General features: G+C 37.0%; 2 protein-coding genes across 2 annotated transcripts in view; both read left to right on the top strand.

Moving 5' to 3' along the window:
• Window positions 1–1422: 1422 nt before the first annotated feature.
• rpia (ribose 5-phosphate isomerase A) lies at window positions 1423–10350 on the top strand. Its single transcript, XM_015401303.1, has 9 exons — window positions 1423–1710; window positions 3872–3932; window positions 4286–4341; window positions 6634–6693; window positions 6823–6887; window positions 6961–7029; window positions 7118–7259; window positions 9706–9805; window positions 9930–10350. The coding sequence occupies exons 1-9, from the start codon at window positions 1534–1536 to the stop codon at window positions 10025–10027; spliced, it is 828 nt and encodes a 275-aa protein (XP_015256789.1). The 5' UTR covers window positions 1423–1533; the 3' UTR covers window positions 10028–10350.
• A 1633-nt stretch (window positions 10351–11983) lies between these two features.
• The window catches only part of eif2ak3 (eukaryotic translation initiation factor 2 alpha kinase 3), a 46189-nt gene continuing 36143 nt past the window's right edge, over window positions 11984–22029 (top strand). Inside the window, exon 1 of the mRNA XM_015401304.1 lies at window positions 11984–12603. Within this exon, the coding sequence (XP_015256790.1) occupies window positions 12299–12603 (305 nt within the window). The 5' untranslated portion in view covers window positions 11984–12298. The remainder of the gene's footprint in view (window positions 12604–22029) is intronic.

The following is a 22029-nucleotide window of genomic DNA, read 5'->3' as shown; positions in this document are numbered from 1 at the left end:
GTTTGTACCCCGGATCTGACTTTTGGGTAAGTGCAATTTACCATGAGGATCTGAGGAGCTGCTTACAGAAAACAGCAGGGTTCAAAACTCATCAAAACTGCACATTAAATAGATTATAATACATACTTGAAGAACAAAGTTCCCTCAGTACATAGAATGACCTCTGCCTCTGAGTTTGTTGAGGAATGGAATCCATTGTTGTTTTTTTTCCATGGTAAGGGATTATTTTTATTTTAGATATATAAAAGTAACATTTTCAAACTAAAAATACAAAATTTCAATTGGAAAAAAATAAAATTTTACTTCAACTCATTGATGTGGAATGCTCACTTCATTCTGTGCAGAAACACGAGTGGCTCTTTGGTTCTTCGGCTCTCTTATTATATTCTAAAAGATAAACTATTGCCCTGTTTTTTGTTCCTGGCTTTTCTGTGGCCCCAGAAAACATGCTGGCCCAATCCTGCCCCCTTGGTAAATATGCCCTAGAACCACCAATGCTAATGGATGCTCTGTTATATTTTTTTACATTTTACAAAATGGTTTTCTGTGGTTGTTTATCTTAGTTTTAGCCCACCACCACCATGCAACGCACACAAACTTTTGTTTTTCTATCTATATTAAGACTTTAATTCATTTATGCCTAATCCTGACATTTTACCCAAACCCTCGTTATAGTTAGTGTATTCCCAACATAAACCTCAAGTTATTTAAACCATATCTTTAAACTGACTCCCTAATATTATAAAAGGGGCACACAGCATTGAATAGGTCATTATTTTTAATAGGGAAACATCAGACAGGGAAATGTGACTGTGGGCAAGATGAGACAGTTGAACATGTTACTTTGATTTGTAGGAGATATTTGATTCAGAGAAACAAGTTAATTAGGAAACTTAGTAATTACTAAGTTTCATATAATAATTATAATATAAATATTATGAAAATGGAACTTGACATTGTTGATTTACTGCAAAGGGAATCAGGAAGCAGAGGACATCAGGTTATATTTGAGTTTTTGAAACATTAAATTGTATAACAGCATATGTTTTTTTTTTGTTTTTTTTTGTGCTATGTGGTCCTCACTCCTTACCAGTTGGTGGCGGTAATGCTCACCTAACGTTTTTGCCAACCGCCATAAAAATCTAAACAAGAAGAAGAAGAAGCAGCACAGACTTTTTTTATTATTGAAAATAAAGAAAATCAATGACAATCTCAACAATACGTCAATAATGAACATTACAATAAACAGATAAGACCACAACTCCTATTAACTCCAATAAAAAAACAGAGACTAGAACAAGGGAAGAAAAAAAAGAAGCTTTGTCTCCAGGATGGTGTCACAGCCAAGCTGTTCTATGTCATGTCCACAAGGTGTCGCTGTTGCACCGCGCTTGCGCACATGTCAACTAACAATCATAAACTAACTGAACAGAACCCATCATGTGTGACTTGTAATTTAAGATTATCTATTATTCCTCGTGACTGCCTGAAACAGCGGGGAATCATCCGCCTGTGTTTGCTGTTGGGCGGGTCATGACACCCCAGCGGTGGGTGTATCTCCGTAAGCTCCTCTCTGGTTTCCCCTCCTTCCCTTCTTCCTTCAGCAGTTGTCGCCCACGTGTGTTCAGTTCCAGTCAGTCTGCTGCCGACAACATGGCAGAAGAGGCGAAGAAACTAGCAGCCTACTCTGCAGTGGATAACAACGTTCAGGTACAGTTAGCAGCAGTGTGTGCGTTAGCTAACCGGTTAACATGTTAGCATCTCTGTTAGCTCCTGCAGCATGCTAGCAAAGTTAGCCCCATTCACACATACATGCTGCTCTTTTCATCATTAGCTAACCTGTATTATTTTAAAGCAACTGATAGTTTGCTACCTTGGTTCTGTTTTGGGGTCAAATATACAGCAGGACGGGCTTTAAGGAGTTGGGTGACAGTAATGGTTTCAATGAGGTTGGGGAGTAACTACATTAACTTGGCTGAATTTTTGAAATAAATTTACTTTTATGAGTATTTCCATACTTTTTCTGAAGTAATATACTAGTGAGAATATGACTAATTTTGAGTAACCTAAGCTTTCAGTTGAAAATCCAGTAAACAGCATTTAATGAAGCTAAAGTTTTTTTTATCCTTTCGGGACATTTATGCATTACTTTCTGTAAATATTGGTTTACAAAAATGTAGAGAAAGTTTCTTTTGCAGAAACATGATATTTATTACTCCTATTTAGTTGTATATTGGAATCCTTTTTATATTTTGAAATACAATAATTAGCTCATAACTCTGATAAAATAATTAACTTTCCACCAGATGTTTGGAGTTGTTAACCACTCAGTTCTTCAGTATCTATTTTGCAAAAAAAACTGTTTTACTCTTGAGCAATTTCTTGGATGATTATTTTCCAATTCTACTTTAGTAAAAAATGTGTGAATTTAGAGCTGCTCTTATTCCTTTACTCTACCCATAATTGCTTGCTGTTGTGCATTTGGTCCAGCATGCAACTATAAATTAAAAATAGAATTTTTTCTGCTGCTGCAAAAGCATCCACACCTTTTGGATGAAGCTCTCTGAAAACATGTTTGCACCACCATGTTTCACAAGTGGATGTGTGGTAAGATGTTCAGTAATGAAGTTGGTCTTCAACCACAAACTCTTGTAATTCTGACTGGTTAGGAGGATGGAAATGTCTTGGTCTGCATCAGCCATGTTTTCCATGTGATGGACTGAACAATAATCTGAGGTGTAAGGAGCATTTTCACAGATTATCCTGACATCTCTGCTGTGTTTATTGGTCTTCATCTCTGAAGGGAAATTTGCTCCATTTTGTTGCAAGCAAAAAAAAATGAGAGTAACTTTTAACTTTCCTTTTTTTAATTATATACTTCAAAGATATGTTTTTTTATTTAATGAAAAAACTTTTTTGCAGAATTTATATTGAGTTTTTTTTTTTTTTCAAACATCTGTTTCCAGATTGAGTTTAACTAATTGCATTCTTTTCAAATATTCAGTTGCATTCCCTTCACTTAAAGCCAAATACAAACGCTCACTCTGACACACGGTGTTGTTGCAAACATCCATTCAGACCAGTAGAAATGTGTCTTTGCTCCTCAGTCGAGAGAAAATCCTCCTCTAGGAGTGAAGATGATGTGATCCATAAAACACATTTGGAGAAAAAAGCGGTTTGTAAAACTCAAATTGAAAGAAAACTGACAGTATAAAATCTGTTAATTATTATTATTATTTATTTATTTTTTTTTTTTTTTGAAGAAAAAAAAATAAGTTGGAAAAACTGAAACGTAAAAAAAAAAAAGGTGAAAACATTACATTTCTGAAAAGATAAAGGATGAAATATAAAGTTGGAAAAAAAAATTGGAAAACTAAGTCTGGAAAACAAAGCATTTACACAATAATTTCATGTGTGCATTGAATATTTTTTTTTTTAAGTTCAACATAATGTGGATTTTTTTTCTTTTCGAATTGCTGTTTACAGAAGGTCTTCTTTGCTTGTAACAATAATAGAACTTGATTCCCTCCATGTTCACGATGCAGATGTTTGCTCTGTAAAGTTCTTCACATTAACCCCGAGAATAGATTATTTACAGGCGGGCTATGTGAAGCCTTTAGGAACTTCTAAATCCGTTTTATTTGATTCTTTTAGAGGTTTTTTATTTAGATGGATGAACACCAATGTGTGTCACACTTCAGATTTTATTTGTAGGCTGGTTTTTGGGACAAAATCCAGAAATAATAAAGGTGCATGAACATTTTTATAAGGCAGCATGAGTACAATTATACAATACAAAGATAATTTAACATGCATGTAGACATTAATTGTTCAACATGTGGCATGTTTAAATTGGTTCTCTTGTTTCCAGAACAATCATGTGGTTGGAGTGGGCAGCGGGTCAACCGTCGTGTACGCTGTGGACAGGTTAGGTGAGTAAAATGCTTTAAGGCTTTAATAACTGCCTGATGTTGTGTCTATCAGGGTGAATTAACGTTTAAAGTTGTATCTGGATGATAGTTTGACAGGAAGGCAGGAGCCACACGGCTCCATCTGCTTTGGTTTCACTGTAGAAGTGACTCTAACATCATCATTCCTAGTAGACTGCATAGAACTGATAGTGATGATTACTTCAGATTAGAAACTGTCTGTTTGGCACATTCCTTCTTGTTTACTACAGCGAGTGGTTGATTAATAGGGAAGAGGAGCAGCTTAGTTACTTTTTTTATTTCTTAGTCTCTTTAGTTATATCTTTTCCTTTTTTTGTGTGCATTATTTGATACAGCCGAGAGAGTTCGCCAGGAAAAACTGAACATCGTGTGTGTGCCCACCTCCTTCCAGGTGAGTTAAATCACTCAGGTCTCTCTGCTCTTATTGTTGGTAAGTCTTCCCCACTATTACTAGGTCAAAGAGTAATGTTGCTTCTTTGTGATTGTCCTTTTGTGGTTGAGTCCTTATTTCTCTTTAACTCTAGCGTTCAACCTGAAGATGTTTTATCGTTATCTTCCTTTTATCTTCTCTTTCTTTCATCTTTTCTCCTTTTCCTTTCCTGTTCTACTTACATTGCAGTGTCCATATAATCTGTAAAACTCCCTGCATGAATTCTAATAAAGCTATTTATATGCATAAATCAAGCGGAGCACTATGGCGATAGCCGTACTGCTCCACTTATGAAAGCAAAGCATCTGTTGGGCTCTTTTTTTGGCATCATGACAATTATTCTTATTGCAACATCGCCAGACAGGACAATGTTAAAAAAAAAAAAAAAACTAGCTTTCAACCTAAAGTGCTGGATAAACTAGAGCTAGATCAATCAGACTCCTGTTGCTGATTTCTTGTTTCTGTAAAGTTGATCTACTTACAAAATTACAGAGAAAGATTTAAGCCCAGGATTTTGAATCTGTTAGGTTTTCTGCCTTCATACTGTTGAATCGAATTGATTATTATCCATATCAGGCCTTTTTTCATATCTCTCATGAGGCTTTCATATAACAAAATTTTGCTTTTATTTTTTTAAAGGAGAGATATTTCCACTCATCTGATGTGCTAGTTTGACAAAAACTATTATTGGGCAAAATCTGCTTTTCTAAATGCTCATTGCAGCGGTCAGTGCAACAGAACGATAAAATCCTGACAGGTGAGACTTGGTTTTAATTTTGAACACAGATCAGAGCTTATTATAGATAGCTAGTGTAGACTGACAGCACTGGTTTGTAGTGAATTAATGCATCCTAGTGGTGGGTTTGGGGAGTGCAGCCATGTTGCAAACGCAGGTCCGTCAGGGTCACTATACGTCTCCATGGACCTCTCCTCAGACGCTGTGTTATAAAGCATGAGGAGTTCATTTCTCTGGAGCTAAGGGGGAGGAGCCTGATGAACGGCTTACTGCCTCTGCATCAAACCTTAGACATGATCCATCAGTCATGTTGGTTTTGTTTCTATGCTAGCTTACAAACACTGACTTCTCTTAGATCTCAGACAGAGGGGCAGATTGACTCCTGTGAACAGGCAGAGGCTCTAAGGTTCAGTTTACACCAATCAGACACCTTGTATTGGTTTCTGTGATAGAAAGAAACAGTCCATGAAGCTCTATGAACTGATCTAGAGATGGTCTTAATGTCCACTAAAGTTTAAAAGTCAGCTGTTTATTCAACAGGTTTCTTTCACCTGTTGACTCTGAGCCTCATCATCCACTGACCCCCCCCCTCTGGGTTATGACCCTGCTCTACCACTCTGTGGCTGAGTTCCAACGTTAAGCAGTGAAGACATTTCCCAACCGGCTTCATAGCTAAGATGGCATCCCATCATGCTGTCAGACTGGAACCGGTTTGGTTACTGAGAGTTAACTGTTCTTTCAGACGTTTTTAGAAGCAGTTTCAACGCTCAGGCTTTAAGTCATCGGTGGCCATCAGTCACTAGAACACATGAATCCATTGATTTGCTTTGGTTCGTGAATAAAGGCTCAACACAATTCAGGTTGATTATTGAATTATCTAATTGAGTCATCAATTAATCAGTAACTGGAGTGAAGAGACTAAAACACACCATTGGCTGAAATAACGACCCTTTCAAAGACATAATTATGCCAAAAATGTTTAAAAAAAAGAAAAGAAAATTGCGACTAAGGTGAAATTTTGTTCATTAATAAACTCTAACCAGAACTCCTAAAGGTCTCTTTTTACTTTCACCTGAAATAATTTTGCTTTTACTTAGAAACAAACGATGGGCTGATTAATCGATTAGCTTAAGTGAATGTTTGGCAGAAAGCAGAACTCTGAGGTAAACTGGCCCAGATGGTCTGTTAAAGCATCATGGTGGAACATGAGCAGACCTGTTTTAGGTTCTATAGGAACCAGTTATCCAGGTCAGAACTTGTTTCAGCCTCTGAGCCTGTTTTACTGTCCATCATGGTTCAATAACATTTTAACTCCAACATATAAACCAGCTGTATCCCTCTGCTAAATGGGACCTGATTAGCATCTCTACTCTTTTCTTCTGCTTCCTGTAATGATTTTAAGAGTGAGAAAATGTTGTTTCTTGTTTCAATTAACGGTATCTTTTTCACCTGTAACTGCATGTATTTTCTCTGGTGTTCCGCCCATTTCTCCATCTCTGCACTCTCTCCCCTCGCAGGCCCGACAGCTGATTTTGAAGCACGGCCTCATGCTGTCAGATCTGGAGAGACACCCTGAGGTATGATGAGTGTGCTCGGAGAACGGGTCGCGGTTACAGACCCTGTCTGCTCTTAATTACTCCATAGACATAACAGCTGGTTGTTTCCATGCGTACGCCTGATCTGTGCTTTATGTCCACACCGCTCAGCTGGACGTGGCGATTGACGGCGCAGATGAAGTAGACTCAGAGCTGACGCTGATAAAAGGTGGTGGGTGAGTAGGTTTTAACGCAGACGGCTCGGTTTAAGCCAGCTGGTGATCCTAACTCATTCTCTCTGTTCTGTAGCGGCTGTCTTACCCAGGAGAAGATTGTCGCCGGCTGCTCTAAATTTTTCGTGGTCATCGCTGACTACAGGTCTGCATTAGCTGTCAACAGGAGTTTGAATTTGCTAGTTTTATAAAGAAATTACTTTGACTTACAGAAAAGATTGTTTGTCTCTCAGAAAGGACTCTGATGCTCTCGGTCAGCAGTGGAAGAAAGGCGTTCCCATCGAGGTTATTCCCATGGCGTATGTCCCCGTCTCCATGACGATAGCCAAACACTTTGGAGGCGAAGTTAGTTTAAGGATGGCAGTCAGTAAAGCAGTGAGTACGAACCATCTTTGACTTTATAGCTGATTTCTAGATTTACGTTGTCTGTTCTTTTTGTTTTTTCTTTCCAGATTTCTAGGGGTCTTTATTAATGAAACTAAACCCCCCCTTACTCGTGTACTGCATTCTGTGTGTCGATACATCGATCGATGATGTGTGATGGACACAAATAATCTGATTAAAGGCCCGATCAGATAAAAATTTTTTTAATATAAACATGTCAGACTGAAGATTTGAATCTGATTCGGTCTGATCAGAAATACATTTCTGAAAGATAACCTCTTCCACCTCCTTGGTGGAGGAGGTGGCTCTAAATATAATCAACGGATGATCCTGCCATCCTGTCCTGTACCCCTGTAGCAAAGCAGCTTCAGCATGAGGCAACGCTTTACTAAAATCACCATGAAAAACCAAAAGGGTGAAACACACATGTACACACATCATGATCGGATCATTTTATCTAGAGTCCATTTAAAAAGGGATTTTTAACTTCCAACCAACCAAGTTTCTGATCGGATCTGAGAAGTTTTGGACATATAAACGTAGCTAGTAGCTTACTTTGGTTGCATACAGGGTTTTTCAGAAATATCACAGCGTCTTACTGATATATTTTGGTCAATTTCTTAGTAAATGGATCCATTCTGTGTACATTTACTATAACAACCTGAGGCAGGAGTTACAAAGTTGTACATGATCACTTCGTGATGGTGTCTTTTTACAAACCGCACGGGGAAGGGCCGTAAAGCAGCCAGCAGTGAATCCTACACAATGAGAGTGTTCACGACTCCGTCCTCACCTCGCGCTACTTGATAGAGCTGAGGTGTTGTCAAACAGAAGCACCGCAGAGAGAGAGGAGCGGTGATCGCTGAAGATGAAACGAGCTAAACTTTTCTATGAAATTGCGGCACAGCAGCCAATCAGGGACAGAATGGAGGTGAGGCTTTTTTCACTTAAAACAGAAGAGAGAGAAAATAGAAAAACAGGGAAAATAATGTTAAAAAGGTAGAAATAAGCAATTCTCTTGAGGTTTAAAAAAAAAAAAGCCGTTTTAATTTATTCCTAGCGGGATTGTTAATCGTGATCGCTTAGAGCCAGCACAGAGCCTGGTCTGTCACTGCCTTCTGCCCAGTATCACTGCTTACTGCTCGGGTAGATTTACAAGGAAGTCCCACCGAATCCAAACGATTAAAGCTGCGTCTGGATGAACCAACATGATTAAAAAGCTGGTAATAGAGAACAATTTAGCATTAGTCCGTGATGTTAAGTTTCACCTGTGCTTTTATTGTAAAATGCCGACAGCAAGACCTTGACAAGAAATGCTATGGGGTTGCCAGGGGTAACAGCAGGTCCACAGCAAAGGGTCTGGGAGGCTGGTGATTTACTAAATATTAAACAATCATTCCAGCAACTAAATAAGGTAAACATGTCCCCTGTTATATTCAATACCAGCACAGGAATGATGTGATGTTATGCAATAACTTTATATCAGGAACCGAGCGCAGCGCTTACGTCTGGGGATGGTGATAAAATGCTTTTACTTAAAACAAAACTTTTCTGCAATGTTGGTGCAGAAGCCAGCTCCTGTACCTTTTTTATGATTTGATAGAATAACAAAAATAGTTCAACATAACCAGGAGACTGATTTTCTCCAAATGTCCATGGAACCATAGAAACTGATTTGGGAAGCAAACAGAAAACTCAGGCAGCAGTTATCATCCTTCCTGTTCCTTCTGTTTTAAATCAACTTGTTGGTTTTTCTGTTTGTAATATTTCTGTTTTTTTTTTGTTGGATCATTTGGATCTAAATGTTGTCCTGCTTATAAACCGAAGGGTTTGCTTTAGGGCTGAAACATTTAATTGGATTTATAGATTATTAAAATAACTGTCAACTAATTTAGTACTTGGTTAAATGTTAGAGTATACAGACTCTGACACATACTATTAGCTGAAGGAGCGACTTATTCAGAGCAGTAATTTACTAATGTTCTAAACACTGTAAATTAGTATAATCTATCCAGAACTACTCAGGTGTTTGTTGTTAGCTTCACTTGATTTAAATGAGTTAGAAATCCTCTTTAATTAAACTTTTGCTGTTTGATTATTAATCATAAAAAGAAATCAATTGATTATTAAAGCAACGGTAGGTTCAGCCCTACTTTACCTTTGAACATTTGAACATATTAAAGCGTGGCGTTTCAGCTGCTCTGTTCTGGGACAGCTGTGCTTCTTGTGGCACCGCTGTGGCTGAGCGCTGACACACCCAGCGACCTCAGGAAGGCGATTTAGTTCCACGTAACGACTCTTAAGAGTAGATTCTCTTTATAAACTGCAGCAGACTGAACTGTTTCCTTTACCTAGATGTCTAGTTACCTCATTTGTAACCTCACCCCTCCTACTGAAAGCCTCCAGAACCAACAGAGTGGTGTCTTTGTGGCTGTAGGGTCCTGTCGTCACTGATAACAGCAACTTTATTTTGGACTGGAAGTTTGAGCATACCCATAACTGGAAGGAGGTCAACACTGCAATCAAGATGATTCCTGGTGAGGAGATAGCTTCACGAATTTGTGAATCACCATTCTGAAAGAAAAAAAAGAAATGCTTCAAACACAGAATAAATGTAGAATATGTTTTTGAAGGCATAAGATGCTCTGTGTGTGTATATAGGTGTGGTGGAGACAGGGCTCTTTGTCAACATGGCTCAGCAAGCGTACTTTGGGATGGAAGATGGCAGCGTGAAAGTTCGGAAGGCTCCCGTCAACTGATGAGTCCCCTCGCTCGATCCTCCTTTCACCGATAAAATTTCAGCCACAAGTGCCAGGATCACAACCCAACCCCTGACTCTGGAAAAGGCTAAAGGCAGACTGCTTTCCTTGCAAAAGAAGTTTCCAAACTTGGTACATTCAGATGGGTGGTGCCTCTGATCTTTTTATTTTCTAAGTGCCTGATGAGGAAAATCCTACACCTGCAGATCAGATGTAGTTATTGACAGAATAGCTGCAGAAATTTACAGAATAAATAAAGATGTGCCTTTTGAAATATTAAATCAGAAACCCATAAATGCATGTTTAGTGTGTAACACTAATTATAAGTACAAAAAGAACTGCTGTTCAGATTTTAAGAAGAGTCTAAGATCCTGAACTAATGCAACTAAATAAAAACTTCAGGATAGTGATGATTTTTCATCGAACACTGGTTAGATCAGAATATAAATCTGAGCATAACATTTAAGTTTGTCAATGTGCAAGAATTTAAAGGGTGATTGTTTGTTCCTCGTTTTTACAAATTCTTCTAGTAGACTGCAGGATGCATGCAAACCTCTAACCAGAATATCATTCTGTAATGGAATATGTGCATTTTTGTGCCTGTCATATATAAATTATATATATATATATATATATATATACATACACACAATTTTCTGCAAACAGAAGGTGTCTGAATGCAGGAAATCTTGTGCCATAAGCTCATTTCTAAAACAAAGCCCAGTGATGGCAGTGGCTAATGATAACACGCCACCATATTTACTCTATTGAAAGTTGCACCTTTGTTATAATAATAAAAATAAACTTTCTGAACTGAAAAGGCATCTTCTAAAAACAGAATGGGTCACACTGTGCATGACTGTCTTTGCACCAGCATATTTTCCTTTCTAGCCATTTTACTGTGAATAGGTCTGTTATTTTTTTATGTAGTTACAGTATTGAACCCATAAAGGACCAAATCATTACTCATGTTTGTTTTATTAGAGTTGCATATTGCAGAACATAGCATGTGCTCCAATACTGAAGAAAATAAAAGTTGTAAAAAAGAAAAAATTGTGTTCCAGGAGTGTTTTTTTTTCTTTTATGCAGATTTGCTGATTATTTTTTCTTTTTTTCCTGGGTTTGAAATAAACAATGATAAAACCATTTAAATTGCTGAGGCATTTATTGCCTTTTTTTAACATTTGTTTTTGTATCAGCCTAAATAATTATGTAATACTTTCTACATCTTTGGGTTAATAAAACCTTCCAGATTACATGAATCCGGTTATTAAAATCAATTTCGGAAAAGTTTTTTGTTTTGTTTTTTTACTTTAGAAAATGAGATTTGTCTGGATTATTATTTACATCAAATGGGATTTTAAAAATCAATGCATGACCAATAAAGTCTGGCTAGCAGCTTTAGAATAAATACCCCGCTGTGAACAGGAGGGGGCGCTAGAAAAATATGAACTCTTGTTAAGTAGTCAGAATTTTAGATATACAGTAACTTCACAAAGTCACTCGAAGAGCTGAGAGCATTCCTGACACATTGATTAAGGGACGGTGGAGAAGTGCAGGTTTTATTTTACTGCGCTCTGATGATGTACAGTGAGAAAGAACTCGTGACCAGGAACAGGAACTGTACCGCTTTAGCTTGAAGCCACGTTGAAGAATTCATGTTGACCAGTCTTGACAACCGGTATGATTGACTTCTGAGTTAACCAATCCAGCGCAGGCTTTACGTCTGAATCAACCAATAGCATCTCGGCATCACTATTCACCAGAACAGCAAACAGCTGACCAACCCCCGACCCTTGCGTCAGCTCAACGTCTACGTGACAGACAGCGAAGCCAGCCAATAGCGGCCACTGTTTGGGGGGCTGGTACGCAACGAGCCTGCCTCTTTGATTGACATATCGCTGCTCCAATCAGATTCTGCTTAGTGTGCGAGGATGCGTGACTGTCAGAAACGTGTGCAATGGGAGAATGATGAAATAAATGAGAAGATTAAAGCGAATTTCATTATCCAATCCTAGTTTAGAAACGAGGCGGGATTTAAGGTAACTAAGGCAAGTCCGGGCTAGTATAAAGCGAATAACATGGTGTCCCAGAGGCTGTTTATGTTTACTTAAAGAGCACATCCAAGTGGAGCATATTTCCAGACAGCGATTTATATATATATTAATATAGTTTCAGTTTGTTTTTTTACACTTTGTTTATTTTAATGTTCCGATTTACCTGCTTAGTGGCATGTAAATCTCCTACTTTACTAATGTGCCAGTCTTACAAATGGAAAGAGGGCTTCACTTTGGAAGCGTGAGCATTTCCCTGGTGCTCCTGCTGCTGCTGGAGGCGCTCATCGTTCCCGGGTTTACCCAGACTCAGGGCTCCGCCATCGGTCTGGAGCCGCGCTCCGAAAGCCGAGTGTCGACGGCGACCTCGGGGCTACAGGAAGCCGCGGAGGTGCGCGGCTTGGAGAACCCGGGCAGCCAGGTGTCTGGAGCGGACGTTATCGTGGAGGACGACGAGAACTGGTCGGCAGGAGAGGCCGACGAACCCCGGGGAGAACCGGACGGAAATGTTCGACCTACAAGGTGAGATAAACACCCGACACCCATTATCGGACACTGGAAACATATGCGACTTGGAATATGACACGTAGCCTTTTCATGTTTACACCAAAAAAATCTACTGAAAATGTTCATTTATTTTAAAAAAAAAGTATTATTGTTTGATATTGCTGGGTTATTAGTCGACCTTTATGCTAAACATAAGTAACTGTTTTCGTATCTGTAACTTCCTTTTAAATCACAGTTTCACTTTATAATCCTGTCAATTTTAAAAAAGTAACTGCTAAATGACTAAATATTAATAAACTATATTTACAAAATGTCTATAAAGAAACTGTCAGAGATGAACAACATGTGTCCGATAATAGGCTCAGGTGAATTGGAGCTAAAATAGCCCCAAATATAACTCTATATCCGGTTTTTATTCCTTATACATGAGCATGTTATAACAGATGGGTTGTTTTGGGTTTTTTAAGTGTTTCATATCAGGGCAACACGCTGCATACTTTCCTCCACGAACTTGAAACGGAAAGTTGTTCCTGCTGGCTGCATGTTTGCAGCTGAAAGTGTGTCTATGGACTGCCAACATTGCCATTAGCAAATAAACCATCATTTATTCCTCTACATACATGTCAGTGGAAAAATAAATACATACATTAGGTCATTATGTCGAATTAATAACATTAATAAATAACTGCAAACTGTACTTGATATAAATTTGAGGGCAATCCATTAAATACATCCTTTACATGTAGTTAAGATATAGACTTTATCTAAAATTGGTCTAAAGAAGGAGCCAAAAGGAGAAAAGGGTTCATTTAAGCTTCAATTTCTGTACTCCCACGATTAAACTCAAGAAGTGACAGTTTCAATAACATATTAAGCTCATCAGAGTTATAGAAATGTGGCATTATTATTACTTTGCTTATACTTTAAAAGTTTTTCTCTGAAATAAGCCCATCCCCTAAGTTTTCCCTTTTTTATTCCTACCATAACTCACTGTTGTCAAGTGAGGAGGAAACCTTCCTCTTCACTTGACAACAGAGCCAATATCCTTTTCATGCAGCGCTGTCAATAGTTTCCTGTCAGCTGCTTATAGGTGAGGAAGAGTCTGTTTGTGGTATGAATAACAGTTCATCTGGACTTTTGCAGAAAGTACTGACTGCTGCAGAGCTTAGGGTTTGCAGCTCAGATAAAAAGGACCGCATTAAAGCTGTTTGCAACAATCCGTCAGGATAGAAACTTCTTTGGCTGTTAGAAGCACTTCTTACTGCCTCACCTGTGAAGATCTCCATGAAGCTATGAATGTAGAGTTGTCTGTTTTAAGTCAGACCACAGCTGCTGCCGTCTGGGTGCAGCATCGATTCAGGCTTCCTTGGTAAACAGAAGGTTCAACGCCCACTGTAGGTGTTTGGTGCAGTGTGTTCGTTCTTATTATGGTATTTATTTATTTTCTACAAACCACTGCAGTTATGTTAGGTTGGGGTATAACCTCATGGTTATCAACGGGGCTCTGTTTGGGGGGCTGGAAATGTAAAACGTCCCACATTAAATTATTCTCTGTAATATTCTGTTAATCTTTCATTGTGGAGTTAGGCTGAAGTTATCAAAGAGGAACGCTTTATGGAGAGCTGATAGAGCCTTTTGAAGATTTCCAGCGCAGTTTCTGACCATAATGTCTGCATTAATTAGAGCTGGATCCAGCTTGGTGGTAAAATCCACAGCTTGCTGGTTGTGTCTCTTTGAGTGGTTGCTAGTTCATATTTTATATTACAGTCCTTTTACCAAAGTTGGTCTGACTTTTTATTTATCTTGAAACTCTTTTTAAAGCCAGGCTAGACTCATCAGAAATTCCCAGTTTATTAAAACCTTCAGTAAAATGTTCCAGTAAAAATAATAACATTAATATATCTATTAAAAAAATGTTTTTGAGGGCTGCACCTATTGATGAATTAACTAATTGATTAATCTGTTAGTAACGTTTGATCGATCTGAAAGGATTCTTTTAGCAAATTAACATTTTGTATGTTAACAAAATGTTGGAATATATATATAAAAAAACTTTATTGCCCAATTTAAATTAATAGCAAACCTGCATGTAAAGAAACAATATTTGATGGAGAAATTGTTGGTATTTCATGTAGGGCTTTAATTAACCAAGTAATTAATCAAGTTTATCGATGTAAAGTCTAGATTTGTTTCAGTTATTGGTTTGAAACTAGAATGAATTGAATGATGAAGTTATGTGGTTTTTTGGTGAAATTTAAAAGAGCTTTAACATGTGAAATGATAACATCTTACGCTCTTATGTAGATTTAAATAGGCATCAATATCCTGGTAGGTTGTAAGGTATAAAAACAGGGTAGATGAGAATAAGGTTTGCTTTTGCTTATTCCTTTCTTGGTAAATTGGAGGTTTGTTTATTGTTGTTTTTTGTTGTTGTTGTTGTTGTTGTTTCCCATGTTTAATGTGGACAATTTACCAAAATAATGTGACTGATTGATTAATTGAATGAGTAATTGATTGGTATTTCATTTTTGTGTTCCTGAAATTTAATTTGTCGAAAATCTGGATTTTTTTTTTTTTTTTTTTTTTTTCAATCAATTTCTTTGGCTTCTGTAGCTCAGAGTGAAATCAGTTCATCACTTTCTCTTCTTCTGTCTCCAGATAACTGATAAACTAGCTCACTATGTGATGCCACCAACTGCAAGCATTTAGTGTTTCATATTTTCATTACTGTGAAACAGGATTATTTAACAAGCACGTTTCACTGCTTGGATTTCATTGCCCTTTAAATTACGGTCACCTGCCGAAGGGGAAGATTAAAATCAAAGCAAATTTTTCTAAGAAAGCTGTTTTTGTAGTTTTTATTGTGAAACTTAAGTGAAAAAAAATAATCAGGGAGGGAAACATATGCCCAGCCCTAATTCCATGTTAGAACAATTATTTTATGTCTTTTTTTTCTCCATGTTGGAGTTGATCATTGATATCTTCCCTTAATATAAGAACTATCAGAATGAGCCAGAGACGTTGCCCGGATCCACCTGCAGCTGTGGTTAGACGGCGCAGCAACAAGGTGTTTTATTGGGTAGAAAAAACAAACACTTTGACCATCGTTTAGTTCAGCTTGACAGATCAGCTGTTTGGGAATCCCTCTGAGCCTGGTCAGCGGTAGCGCTGGTTTTCAGCTGCCAGCAAGCACTCAGGGTTGATGATGGAGCCTGAAGGGCGAGGGGTTCGGGTTTTCACTGCGCTTTTCTCACATATATCTGCAAATAAGGGGGTAAATTTGTATAAAAATGCAGTTTTCTCTGCAACTATGCTCATTAAAGGTCAGAGTATCCGCCTCTTTTCAGTGTAATTTTGATGTAACCAACATGTATTGAAACATGCTGGGCAGAGCTCCTGTGGAGGGATTCCAGATGTTAGTCAGAGGGCCAAAGAATTTCCTTTGAGTTTAGCAGCCCCCTACGCTGAAATACGATTCGATTATCAAAACATAGCCATCGATTATTCAGCTTAATCAGATTATTTATCTCAGACTAACATTTTATTGATAAGTTTGATATTTATAAACTTCTTAAGCATAAATATAAATGAATAAGTGGCTGAATGTAGTAGTTTTCCAGTCAAACAGACCTTTTTGCTCCTCTGCCTTTCATAGACTAACAAAAGTAGAACAAACGAAAACAAGCACCTTTAAAACCTGCTAATTTTAGTTGGCTTGAATGTTTTTTTGTAACCCTGAACAAATTTAAAGCCAACTTATTATATTTCTTGTTTTAACTTATGTGTTGATTGTTTAATAAAGTGCAAATAAAGATGCGTTTGTGATTTTGTTGCGTGTTATTTAGTGATAACGAAGAATTTCTTCTGAGATAAACAAAACACAAACGTAGCTGCTACATTAGATCCGGTTCCTTGTAGAACCTCATGAGTTCTGCTTTCTCACAGGCAGGAGCTCCTGAGGGGGCTGTGCTGAGGGTCCAGCTCAGCCCAGCTCCTGTCTGGAACCACAAGGGATTTTAATTAGAAATGATTCAACTATGGAAAAGAAGAAGATCCTTTTTTCCTTTTTTGTGTTTTTTTTTTCTACAAAGCAAGTTATTTTCTGCATAGCGCCGACAAAGCAGAAGTTGTTTTAAAGCGAAAGTGTTGCAGCTCTGATGAAGGCTGCCGCTGCTCATCATCTAGAAGCTCAAACTAACAGCCAGTGCAGTTTGCCCAGTAAGAAGCCAACTGCTCCCCTGTCTGTCATCTGCAGCTGCAGCAGAGCTCCTGAGCATCATCTGGGTGTTGGTCACCCTCCTCACCTTCACCTCCTGTCTTCCTTTATTTTTTTCTGTCGCACCTTTTCCTTAATTTATTCTCTTTCTCAATCTCTTTGCTTCTATTTCAACTTTACCGTGAATATGATGAAGTTTTCGAAAAGTTTTGTTGTAAAAAGGAGAAATTTTGCCTTTTTTACAAAACAAAAAAAGAGAAATCTATGGGGTGAATACTTTTTTGAAAAAATATTTAAAAACTCAAATCATGATTTTTTTTTTTTTCTGAACATGTAAAGCCTGTTTGCACCTCCTCCATCTGCATGTCTCTGTTGGATTCAATCTCCCCTTGAAATTATTCTCTTTATCTCTCGCTCTTTGAGTTTAGTCTCGCTCACATCTTACCCTTTGCTTCTTTCCCGACGCTCTCATACATACACATTGCTTTTTAATGTCACCCCTCGGGTATATAGTCTGCTGCATACGGCAGGCAGTGTTTCCACCTGTCTGGAAACCGGGGCGCACCGAGTCTCTGCTGGCTTCTCTTTTTGGCACCAGGAATAACATGTTGGTTTTTCAGGAGCTCATCTGGCTTCAGCCCAATTAAATCTTTCCTTTGAATAAAAATTATGTTTTATTAACCTTCATTTTTTATTGGACTTAAGTCTTTCTACATCATTTCAGTCTATTCATTTTTCCGACTTAAATTCTCAATTTTCTTAAGATTTTCAAACTCTTTTGAAATTGAAGTTCCAAAGTGTGTTGTGTTTTTTTGTTTTTTTTTCGCGGTATTTAGGTTTTATTTTTAATGTTATCTAAGCTCTATTACTATTATTAGCTAGAGATGCACCGATCTGATTAGTTATCAGGTCGGATATTGACTAATTAGATTAGATCGGATCTGAAATCCGATGAATGCCGCCTTATGTTCTTTTCTATTTTATGTATATTAAACACAGCCATACAGTTACAGAGATCGAGTCGCTTTAATTTTTTTTATTTCAAGACTGGTTACAGCAGCTAATCTTTATATCTGTTAAATGTCTTCCTTTTTAGGCAATGTTTATGCTGCCTTTACTTGCATGTCAATTCATTCAACAGTGGTATCGTATTGATATCGGCAAATACGCCCCGCCCATGTATTGGTATCGGAAAAATGGATCTCTATTATTAACTACACAATAAAAAAAAAACAAGTGTTACTTTAACACGTACAGAGTTGAATATAACTATGTTTCAGATAACATTTGGTGCCACTCCAAATCAGTGTAATATTTACTCTATAGCTAGTGTTAGATTTATTTAAAGTTAATTTTACTCCATATTGGTGTCAAAATTAAGAAGACCTCTCAGGGACTGATAGGTAATCGAAACCATATAGAGTAAAAGTTACATGCATGGCTGCCAAATTTTACACTGTTTATTAAATCCCAACAGTTGAAGCAGATTTACACTTCATTTTGAGTTAAAGAGGTTAACAATTTTTACCTCCCTATTCTTTTACTGTTTAGCGTCACACACCTATGAAGGGATATAATCTGAATGTTTCTCTAAAACTCAAATATAGAAATTCACTGATTCTGTTTTTCCAAGGTGGATGCTGATTATTTTGACATCAGTTTAACCTATCCCCGATATGTGCTGCTGATTTTTATTCATTTAGTTTTTTGAGGGGCAAATTCTTGAGGCGGATATTCTTTTCTCATTTTCTGTTTCATGATAGAAATGATACAATAATAAAAAAAAAATGTGGGGAAAAAATCCCAGTTTAACCAAAAAAAAAAAAAAAATGGTTTGCTAACAAATCAGACAAAACATCAATGGATGAAAAATGGAGGGAAGACTAATGCATGCGCTTCATCTGATCTTAAGGCATAACTGCTGAATGCGCTAAGCAGGTATCAGTTGGTGCTGATATAAGAAACAGGCTATTATCGGCCTGCCGATGTATCGGTCCGTCTCTAGTCGAATGTCATGCCCTCATTCCTTTTTATAAAATAATCCAAACATGAGAGAAATAAGATACTTTATCATAAGTTTCAAAGTCCTGTTTAATAGAATAAATCTCCTTCTGTTGCTGGAAATTTGTTTCTAATACGTAAAGCTGGTGTCCTTGAAAAAACCTTTACTATCTTATCATTTCAAGATAAAGAAAACCATTGTTACAGTTAAAGTTTGATTTTGTAATCATCTCAACTTTATATATTAGTTTGTTTTGCCACAGTGTCATTTTCATTATATCACCATGAAAAAAAAGTTTGAGCTTTTGAAGAGATTGCATCTTTCTTCTCTCTATCTCGAGATGATGAAATCTCCAGGTTGTTTATTGTAGGGATGCACTGACCCACTTTTTTCACCTCCAATGCAATACCGATATTTGAAGTTTAATGTCGACCGATTCTGATCCGATACCGGTACCAAAAACGGCACTGAATTATTAGCTAAAAAATTGTTTTATTGTGTGAAAAAAACTGGGATCATTCTTCTGTGCATATCATTTGACTTCCCTTTTCTTAAAAAAAAATAGGAAACAACCCAAATATAAATGTTATGACTCATTTATTTAACAACTGCACAAAATCGTAAACCAAAAGTTCTCTGACTTGGTCAACATGTAAGCAAAAGTGTCATTATCATAATCAAGTATCATGGGATTTTTTTTGGCCTGTATACTGTTACATGGAAAAATTTCACTTCTTTCCTTTGCTTCCATCAAAGTTAGCTGCTTCCTTTTTGTTTGCCGAGTCTGATAATCTCAGCGTGTTCCTTGGTATGAAATTTCTGGAGGTGTTTCATTAAGTTGGTGGTGTTATAGTTAATATGACAGTGTTGTGTTGTTGCGCTGCCGCATTATGGCTGAGCATAGCATAGAGTTGGAATTAATAGATCGGCCCCTATATCGAGTCAGTTGTCACCGATCTGGACCGATACCGATAAAAATATCAGATAGGTGCATAACTACTTTATTGTCACATTTCCAGTGTCTCATCTGTTAGATAATGGCATTTAAACTACAGATCGATCGATACACCAGCCAGTCTTAAGTTCTGGCTGATATTACGATTTATTTTCTCTCACATATATTGGCCGATTTCCCAAAATGGGAATCACTGTGCTGGGTCACAGCTGCACTTTAAAGTTTGTAGTTTTAGCAGTTTAAACTTACTTTAAAGTGAGTGTTTTGATCTTGACCTTTCTTTTTTAACTTTTCAAAAAGTTAGAGCAGGGTTTGAGATTGAGTGGGAGAAAAAACTTGTAACAAGAAAAAAATGAGGAACCACTGCATTCAGCAGCAACTCCTTGAGATCAGGTATGTATTCTATATAAAACTGAATGCTCAAACATATTGGCAGCACATATCAGGAATCCATTAGACTGATGTGAAAATAATCAGTATCAGCCTAAAAAATCTGTGTTTGTTGATTAGAACTGAAACAATTAATCGGATTAATTGTGATTAATCGATTAATTGAAATTATCAATTAATTTAGTAATTGAATAATCGTTAATTTGAGTATAGAGACTCTAAAACAAACCTTTAAACTGACAGAGCGACCAACTTAGAGCGATAATTATATCAAAACTGTAAAAAAAAAAATGTATGTAATTAATAATCGGATTGCCAAAGGTTCCATAAAGAAGATTTTTTTGCAAAATTAAACCAGGTGAAACTAAAACTTTTTAGCTTGAGGAGTTCTGGGTAGCGCATATTGACAGATGAAAATTTTTTTTTTATTTTAAATGCAAAATGTTTACATATTTTTTTTACAATGTTGGTATAATTGCTGCTCAAAGTGGGTTGCTCTGTCAACTAAAGGTATGTTTTATTGTCTCTACACCGGTAAACAATTAATGGATTACTAAATTAGTTGATGATTATTTCAATAATAAGTTAACCAAGATTAAACCAATTCATTGTTTCAGCGCTATTAAAAAATTGCATTTAAAATAAAAAAGTTTTTTTTTTCGTCTGTCAATATGCTTTATTGAAAAGTATTGGAAAAATGTCCAGTATTGGAAAATACTTGACCTGTCCAGGGTGTACCCCGCCTCTCGCCCGTAGACAGCTGGAGATGAGCACCAGCACCCCTCGTGACCCCAGCAGGGATAAGCGTGTAAGAAAATGGATGGATGGATAGAAAATACTTCAAATCTCTTTCACGTTACTCAATTTAGTGCTGCAAGCTAAAAAACAAAACAAAAAAAACACTGCCTTGGTTCTCCAAAGTGGTTTGCATGCTTTAGAAGATCACAGAGCTGAGGAACTTGATTCATCAATGACATGAAAAGGTTTATGGACCATCTCAAGGTGATCAGACCTTAAACTATTTTCATTTTAAATTATATCAGCGTTATCTGATAAGTAAGATTAAAACTAATGTTGCAGTGGTGTCATTATCTCAAGCTTGTTTTCTTGTTTCTTGCAGCGGTTTCTTTTTCTCAGTGTCAGGAGAGCTCAACCTGTTTTTTCAGGGCAGTTTCATTATATCACAGTGTCTCCAAACAATAGGATAGCTTGTTTTTACCTTTCATGTTTCATTTTCCAATTGCAAGGTTTTAAAAATCATATTGTGGCAATAAGCTTTTTTTTTTTAAGTCAGAAAACAACATGTGAAACATTGTCATACCGCAGCGATCCCGTTTTGGTTTGGTTTCTATCGTCATATTTAGCTTGACATTTGAAGTTTTGTTACCGGACACATTGTCCTATCTTTCATACCTCTTAATCTTCATAATGAACCAAAGCATTAGTAATAATTAATCTATAGATAAACTTTAGTTTTAGACAAATTGGTGCTCAGAAAGCTGTATTTTCCCAAACTGCAAGAACTGGTCTACAAACAATGTAACGGTACTTTAAAAAAAGGATGTTTGCTCTTAATTTGAGCTGTTAAATAAGATGATCGCTGGTGGATTATGTAGTTTGTTTTCCTTAAAATAAGATGATTAGTCATTTTTCTTTGAAATCAAAGAAAATACACAAATTTCAGGAAAAATTAACTGATTTTTTGCAGTTCAAACTTGGGCGAACTCTAAAAAGAAATGTGGATTTCTGAGATTTAGAATGAAAACAGTAACCTAGAGTTAGACATGGACGATAATTCAGCATCAGTATGTATAGTAATATAATTTTATTTAATATCAGTTATGTCACATGTCCAATATTTAGAAATCATTTAGAGTC

Source organism: Cyprinodon variegatus, unplaced genomic scaffold (assembly GCF_000732505.1).
Source record: "Cyprinodon variegatus isolate N-32 unplaced genomic scaffold, C_variegatus-1.0 Scaffold1207, whole genome shotgun sequence".
Classification (NCBI taxonomy): domain Eukaryota; kingdom Metazoa; phylum Chordata; class Actinopteri; order Cyprinodontiformes; family Cyprinodontidae; genus Cyprinodon; species Cyprinodon variegatus.
The sequence above is the reverse complement of the archived record's forward strand: the minus strand, read 5'-3'. Positions and strand labels throughout refer to the sequence as shown.

Coding starts and splice junctions, on each gene's coding strand:
- rpia (XM_015401303.1), top strand. CDS start 1,534: ATGACACCCCAGCGGTGGGTGTATCTCCGTAAGCTCCTCTCTGGTTTC. Junction 6,694..6,822: donor ATCTGGAGAGACACCCTGAG/GTATGATGAGTG, acceptor CACACCGCTCAG/CTGGACGTGGCGATTGACGG. Junction 7,030..7,117: donor GTGGTCATCGCTGACTACAG/GTCTGCATTAGC, acceptor TTTGTCTCTCAG/AAAGGACTCTGATGCTCTCG.